At 35.8% G+C, this 8,536-nt stretch overlaps 1 protein-coding gene across 4 annotated transcripts in view; it reads left to right on the forward strand.

Moving 5' to 3' along the window:
• The window catches only part of LOC107731893 (dedicator of cytokinesis protein 11-like), an 84,584-nt gene extending 76,048 nt beyond the window's left edge, over window positions 1-8,536 (forward strand). For 2 of the 4 annotated variants that reach the window (XM_016543080.1, XM_016543081.1), the window contains one exon: window positions 8,013-8,536. In XM_016543080.1, coding sequence (XP_016398566.1) covers window positions 8,013-8,102 — 90 coding nt within the window. In that variant the 3' untranslated portion in view covers window positions 8,103-8,536. Of the gene's footprint in view, window positions 1-7,834; window positions 7,847-8,012 lie in introns of all 4 variants that reach the window. The other 2 variants (XM_016543082.1, XM_016543083.1) reach the window with 2 other exon arrangements.

Consider the following 8,536-nt stretch of genomic DNA (forward strand, 5'->3'; position numbering starts at 1 on the left):
TATATATATATATATATATATATATATATATATATAAATTCAAAATATCAACAAAAAATAATAATAAAAAATAGTACCTAAAATACTACTACAATAGTAGTAAATTCCAAAAGTAATTCCAAGCGGGTTCCTTTGAGATTTTCCTATGGGGTTTTATAATGGGGTTTTTCAATTTATGAGTAGAATAAAGCCTGTGGTAAACAAATCTTGACGATACTTTTACGTTTTGTTCTACAATGTAAATTACACACACTCACAGCCCAGTTTTTATCTACTGTAGTTACTTATTAAAAACATACATTTTCAAAAATGAACATAACTGCTTCAAAATTTGTGTTTTGGGTATGGATGTGTGTAATTTGCGTTGTAGAACAAAACGCCAAAGTATCGTCAAGTTATGTTTACACAGGCTTTATTTTACTCATAAATTGAAAAACCCCATAGGAAAATCTCGAAGGAACCAGCATGGAATAACATATCTGACGTCATAGTTCCCCCACTCTATAATCCTCAAAGAACTAACTAAAATAAACCTGTTCAGCCCAAACTGCTTAACATACAGACTCCATTCAGATGCTTTCTAGATCATTTGGTGTGTTTTTTTTGTTTTTGATATTTGTTGAAATTTTAAGATTTAAAATCCTACATTGATTGGTGCCATCTAACTGGCAGCGGTGACGTCTGTGTAATATTAGATGCTTTCCCTTTGGTTTTCAGATAGGAAAAATTGTCCTATATGTGCTGTCAAAAGACAGAACGAAACAGCACTAATAATTGGGAGTGGAGATGGGGTAGCGTGAAAAAAAACCTAGCGTGTGTGTTGATGTGCTGCCTAGAGCCCTGCGCGGGACTGTTTTCTAAAGCCTGCTCCCACTGAATTTCTGACCATTACCGCCCGCTCCCGCAACGTGTGTGTCCAGCTCCCGTAAACATTCTAATATTGTATATAATTTTCGCACATCAGTGAGCACATCAGATATCAATATGCGGGGTATTGAAATCGCATTTGAATGAACGCTCGCTGTTCACTCTCTTTCTATTTCGCGATCAATCGTGCTCTGTGTAAAGGGAGCACATCTTACAAGATCAGATATTTGTCAATAAGCTCAGGATCTGACGAGCAGCAAATCCTCCAGCATTGTCAGTCATCTCTCTCGACCCGTGATCAGTCAAATCTGACTCCTGCAGCTCGTGTATGGATGCAGGGTTGTCAAGTCCTTGTTTTTTTCCATGGAATTGGGCTACTTTTAAACTGTTGCCATGGGTTTATTTCCCCGTGGGTTAAAGGTTTGAAATACTGCATAAATTACTTTTGACTGAAATCCTTATTGAAACATTTTGCATTCTACATATGATAAAACTGTGCTAGATGTTAAGTTTTGTGAAGGAGGGCCACTGGTAGGAAGTTTTTTTTTTTTTTTTGATCAGTGTACATAACAGTGAACTTAAAATATGTATTTTAGGTATGGAAATTACATATTTTGAGTTTTGATATTGGGTTATGGTCATTGCGCTGTTTTGGGCTGTTTTTGACTGGCATGGTTTAGTTTTGTCACGCAGACCTGGTAACTCTGCAAAAAAAAGCAAAACGACAGTAGGGGCGGTGACGTGGTGGGCAAGTAATGTAATCGGTGTACAACCAAACACCGTGTAAACACATGTATCTCCATTATTCTTATATGGGCCAAATCGCGGGACTGCGGATTGGCGGGACCTGCGCTACTTTTTTTTTGACTGCCCATTCCCGCCCGCAGTAAAGGTAAAACCGCCCGCATCCGCGAGATTTGCGTCCCGCGGGATCCCAATCCCAATGCAGCCCTCTAGCGCAGCCCTTCCTGAACCTATGGAGAAGCAGTGTTAATTAACAGGCCCAATGCCAGGAAAGTGCAAATTCAATGATTATTGGCTCAGTTCCAACAGATGTACATTTAGCAAGATGTTGACTGCATGGAGAGTGACATGCAGGCTCTTGTTGAATCAGCCCTGATACATGGAGCCATGGAGAAAAAAGTAGAACTTAAAAAATTGGAAAAACAGCTTGGTGAAAAGCGTTTACAGTTTACAAGCAAATAGAAAGTCCTATTGTTTTATTTATTTTCTTTTAATTTTTTGCATATTTGCACCTGTACAAGGTTTTAAATGTTCTTTAAATATTTTTAAAAAATGTTGAAGTTTTGAGCAGCTGCATTCCTCTAGGTCAAAGATGAAAAAATGAGATTTACAATAAAAAGTGATTTACAAAATAAGTTTGACTTGAGTTTATTTATTAATGAGTAACGTCTCTATTTAGTGAATGTGCAAATTTTTAATGTTAACAGGTTTTACCGTGTTATTACAACATTTAACCACTTTTTATTCATTTAAAAATTGAGAAATTCTTTCAAATTTAAATCTTGTACAAGAACTACAGCAAAAACAGTTTGATGCATATTTTTAAATTCTTTCAAATTTAAATCTTGTACAAGAACTACAGCAAAAACCAGTTTGATGCAAGAAAATATATTTTTATCAATATTTGAGAAATTGTATTTGAATATTACCAGTACTGACTTCAATGGATTTCATTAAATTCCTTTGAACAACAAGACTCAAAACGGTCTAAATTTATGAAACCTACACATTCAAAATATCATTATTACTCTAACATTATAAATGTTAATGTAAATGTTAAGTGTAAGTGAAATGTTAAGTTCTGTAAGATGTCTTTCATGACGGTACGAATGCTGGGGTGTGAATTTGATAGGTGCTTGATATAAAATAAATGGTGCTTTAAAAAGTCCTTGAATCTGGTGTTCATGAAAGAGTGGATATCCTGTGATGGTCTCTCTGTGAAACGCCACTTCTCATAAAAATGTTGACCCATCATGATTTTGTTCCTCATTTTTTGTTTCGGTACCTAAACCCCAGAAATGTATTGCCACACCAAGTTATAAAGTTGTTTGACAAAAAAGACAAAAAACTTTTTGCTGCCTGATGATGTGTGAAAATCTGAACGATCTGAAAACCTTTTCTCTTTGATTGCTTTCACTGTTTTCGTTTATGTCTGATTTGATCTGCACTGTGCATTATGATGCACTTCCTAAAAGATTTAAAGGTTGTCATTCACATGTTAATGGCAGTTTTTGCTAGCATTTGTTTGCTTGGCCAGTTTTAACTTTGGACCCTGTGTAATGGTTTTGATGGTTTTTGCGGTTGCAATAAGTTTGTAGCAATTACAGACTGAATTAGGGTTAAATCTGTCTATACTCTTGTCCATGTAGACTCCAGGAAATGGGCTAACTGGCCATTTCCCTCAGTTAAAAACAACTAAACAAATAAACAAAAAAATTGTACTTCATGTTTTCACTGCTTTAGAAATTATTATTTAGAACCTTTAAGGTTTTTTTTTTTTTCCTCTTATGACTTGAAGTCAGTGATTGGCAGACAGGTTTGTTATTTGGTACAGTGAAAGGACAACAGGTTTGATCTGGTTTGTCTTGCTCGCTCAGTTATCCTGGAGAGATTGTGTCCTGAGAAGACACACTTGGAAGGAAGAGTTTGAGAGTGAAAGATTCAAAATACTTTTCACTTTGGTGTTGTTTTTGTTTACTAAGAATAACTGTTTTTTCTGTATTTACCCTTGTGATTTGACACTTGTTTTATAGACTGAAAAAATGGAAATGCAGATGACCATGGTTTCTAATTGAATGTGTCAACTTAGTGTGAATTATTGACATCTACATTAAATTGTTATTAAGAATTTGTAATGATTTACCCATCTGCCACAGTGATATTTTTAAATTACCTTCATTTGGGGGCTTGCAATATATATACTTTGATTTATTAATCATTTTATGGAATTTATTTAAAATGTAACTTATTTAATAAAGTTTAATTAATTGACAACTCCATTACATTTTTTGTGCACACCATGGAATATTTGTGCACATCACTGACTTTTAGCACTTGTTATCAAAGCATCAATGCACTTTGCTGGTTTTCTTTAGAAGCACAAAGCCCCATATCTTTGCTTTGCAAACCTTGACTAAGGACCGGTTTCACAAGTTCCATTTAATTATTTGCCATCACATATTTATTTCTTCATTTACAGTTTAATCCTAAGAGCAGTCATATTATATGTCTAAAACACACACATAAAAATATCGTAATCTTGGTTATTAACCATTGATGAATGGATTGAATTTTCAGACAATTTTTTTAATTCGAATTTACTGTATGGTTTAAGATTTTATGGTTTTATAGTGATAAAGTGAACATAGTAAAAACTAGGCTAGCTAAACACTGGCTTGGTTAAGCTTAATCTAGTTTAGTCTTTCCCTAGAAGTACATGTGTCATTAAGTTAATCTGATTTAGTCTTCTTGACGAGTGAACTTAACCATTTAGGTGAAGTTAAAGGCAGAGTAAGTGATTTCTGGTAGCCAATGTTGATATTTGAAATCACCAAAACAAACACGCCCCTACCCCAAAAGGGTCTGCTATCTTTCTGTCGCTAGGCTCGGCTAATGTCAGTCCCATGCACTGAACGCGCTCTCCTCCACATCACGAGTAGACACGCCCCTTATTGCTGATTGGCTACAAGTTTGTTTTGCGATTCGGCCCGAATCAGTTTTCTAAAGCGTTTTTGAAAAATCACATACCCTGCCTTTAACAAGATGCAGGTACTTAATTTTTAAGTAGGCTATAATTAGCTTGAAACTATTGAAAATGCTCAAGTCAGAAATTAAGCTTAAGTCAGAAAATGTGTTTTATTTGACAGTTGTTAGTATTTACAGTAAAAACTGTTTAAAGGCACAATATTAATTGTATGCAGATCATACAATACAATATAATCCTTAGGCAGTTTTACATATTAGGGATGCTCTGATCCGCCTTTTTTGCCTCTGATAGCCAGTGCTGTGTTCGATACATCGATACGACGATGTATCGTCACAGAGACGATACGAGTATCGATACAGCTGTCTCTCTATCGATATTGTGGCACGTGCGCAGCAGTGGACCGTGCTTAATTTGAATACAAGAACACTGTTTAAAATGGAGTAGAAAAGTGCGAGGTTTCTAAAAAAAAATAACGAATGGAGCATAATATATAGGCTACAACAAAGTTTAATCTGGCCGCAGAGGAACACAACCGGGGTTGCCTGATATAAAGAGACGTAATCCCCAAAACAGAGCTTCACACTTGCGCAATACGGAAATATCTGCTAAGTGTGCTACTTTTCTTTGTCAACCTGGCAACCATGTGCACGCGCACTCGCTCTCCACTGTGGATAAGTCAAGTCAAGTCACCTTTATTTATATAGCGCTTTTAACAATACAGATTGTGTCAAAGCAACTGAACAGCATTAATTAGGAAAATAGTGTGTCAATAATGCAAAATGACAATAGTAAACACTAATTTTCCAGTTAAAGACAGTTCATCATTGAATTCAGTGATGTCTTCATTCAGCTCAGTTCAGTTTAAATAGTATCTTTGCAATCATTTGCAATCAAGTCAACAATATCGCTGGAAATGAAGTGTCCCCAACTAAGCAAGCCAGAGGCGACAGCGGCAAGGAACCAAAACTCCATCGGTGACAGAATGGAGATAAACGCGCTTGCTTTCTGAAAACACCGTCTAACTTGCAGTTTAGCGATCTCCACTTCGATATTCTATTCTCAGAAAAGTGTAATTCATCAAGTGTTCATTTACGAGAGAGCGAGAGAGGCTGTGTATGTATGAATTACCACCGTTTTGCCGTGTTTCTCTATTAACAGTGAAGCTTGTGGCTTTAATTGCTTTAGAAACGAAGATGTTACCAGCTCCTTTTTGAGAAAAATATTGTAGCTCTTCAGTGATTAAGCTGTTTTATTGATAAAATTGCGAGGCAGCACTAAAAAGTTTGTCTGAGCGTTAAAAAGAATGTCTGTGTGCGCGCGCAGCGTGATCTAGTGACTAGAACGTGTGTGAGTGAGCTACAGTGAAGACAGCGCATTAGTTTAGAACTCTTCTAATTTTTTTTTTTTAACTTAGAGAGCGTGTTGATTTGTGCAATGATAACTTACCAGCAATGTTAAGATGATTTTAATATATTAGAATGAGTACATTACAATATAAATTTATTTGAACGAGTACATTATTATTTATGGGCTTAAAAACAAGATGCAAACAATCAGAATATTGTACCTGGTGGGGAGTGCACAATGTAAACATGAAACATATGCCATTACCTATATTGTACTGTGGTACACTTATGGAGGCCCTTCATAATGCAGAGGTCAACTGCCTGCTCTACCAATAGTTAGCAATGTCCCTATAGTATGCAGTAAACAGCTGTTTTACCAAATTCTGCTGAGGTGAAATTCAGTGCAGTCCCGTATCGTGATACGTATCGTATCGTGACTTTGCTGGTGATACACAGCCCTACTGATAGCGATTCCGATACCTGGGGTTCAATATTGGCTGATACCGATCCGATACCAGTGCAGTTGTTTTCTTTTCTTTTTTTTCTTTTAAACCAATGTAGAATTTCAATATCTCTATGTGTGGAACTGATAATCACTCTTTCACAATCGACTGAATACAGACTACTTCATTATAAAGAAAAGTTAAATAAAAATATGAAAAAAGATATGTACATAATCCATGACAAAAGTATATTATAAACTAGATTAGTGGATAATTCAGCAGCAGAAGTTATTCTAGAAAAATCAGTGCACAATAATTTAATAAATCCAAATATTTAGGATTTAGTGAAAAAACATTATTTAGTGGGGAACACATAAAAGTGTAGCACTAAATCTGGTAAAATGTTACACATTGCTATTTGCATTGTCATAAAATCCATTCTTGAAAAACAGTATATTTACATAGAAATAAATACAAAAAAATTAAAAGACATTTCTTTTAAATACATCAGGTAGGCAGCGCTTCACATTAAAAAGTTCAAAGCACAAAGGGAAGAGATATTGATGCGTATAGTGTATAATATCTGTGCAACCGTTTATTGAGCCTTTTCTTTTAACAGTTTTAAATTTCAGTTACTGTGTGCGATTAAAAACTAGTCTTTTATACTCCCATGTTTTGTTCTAACAGACACCCGGTAGCAAGTAACATGATTTAGAAGCAACAATAAACTTCAGAAGACTTGGAATATAGTTCACAAAAACTTTATTGTGCTTTATAATGCTTTTGTGCCTGTCGTGCGGCTTAACAGTAACACACAATAGTATGCACAATATCGGATTTGGATCGGCCCTGTCTGACCAATACCCGATCAGGCAAAGAATGGCAGTATTGGAGCCGATACCCGGTTGGCACATCCCTACTACATATGAATTTTAATGCGATGGAACAGGCAGTTCTCGTCTCCTGTATGTGAATGTACTTTCTCTCACACACAAATCATCATCAAATTACAATCACATTATATTATTTTAAGTGCATGTCAGAGCTCTTGGAAACACTTGTACTTTCAACACAGCGCTCATCTTCTGTCAGGACAGGATATAATTCTATTAAGACATTTGGAAATAGATTAGTTCCTAGTCTAAACACACAGTAGTTTCCACCAGCAGAATTGCAGCAAGCGAGTGTTTGTCTCTGTAACTATGGCGTATTGTGTCATCATGATTATTAAAAACTGAACTGCTACTGGAAGTGAGTATGTGGTAATTTGTTTCAAAGTTTGTAGGTCACTGGTTAAAACAGGTTTAAACTCCTGAGTACTTAAGTAATCGGTTGTAAAGTGCTATTTTTCTTCTCTTTGTTTGAGGTGTTATTGTGAATGTAATGCTGTCCTACTTCTGCTTCTAATGTGCCTCTGTTTTTCTTCATTATGCTGCTGTGTCCTATAGATTGAGTTCTAGGTAACCACTTTTGTTGCACAAAAGTATTTGTCTTCTTTTCTTTGAAATATTTGTGCATGCAGTTGCTATATCCTAAAATTATATTCTGTTATCAGCTAATAACATGACTCCAAAGCTCCCATTTCATTCCGAAATCCTTATCCTGTTTTCATCTGCCGCCCCTCAGATCTTCCAGGAGGATATGATGCGTTCCCTGCTGCAGAACTCTCTTCACGTGTTCCGTGCTATCAGTGGAACCTCCACTGACCTGAGCTAGAACTTGACGGTTGCTCCTGATTGTTCTGGATTATCAGCTCTCCTCACAACTGAATGTACAAATCAAGATTCTAGGCCTTCAGCAAGCATCTCGTCAGGCTACGAGAATGTCAGCATTTTCCGTGCCATGTTTTTTTTTACTTATTGTGTACAGCAAGTTTGTGTACATATTGCTTTTACAGTTCATTTTAAAGCCATCATGAAGTCCAAATTGACCCAATTTACTTTCTTAATTCACATTCCTGGTCTTATCATGTTTGCAGCATTGTTGCTTTTAGGCCGCCTTGTTTTTCAACTCTTACTCGCTTACCATTATGGAAACCTATTTCCACCAGTTAAGAAAAAAAGTCACGCTTTCTTAAATCATAATTATGACATAAGTCAAAATTATAATATGCCAAGTCATTTTGATGATATAAAAAGTCAATTATGACA

This window comes from Sinocyclocheilus rhinocerous, unplaced genomic scaffold, assembly GCF_001515625.1.
Source record: "Sinocyclocheilus rhinocerous isolate Xijiao unplaced genomic scaffold, SAMN03320098_v1.1 scaffold1841, whole genome shotgun sequence".
Taxonomy (NCBI): Eukaryota; Metazoa; Chordata; class Actinopteri; order Cypriniformes; family Cyprinidae; genus Sinocyclocheilus; species Sinocyclocheilus rhinocerous.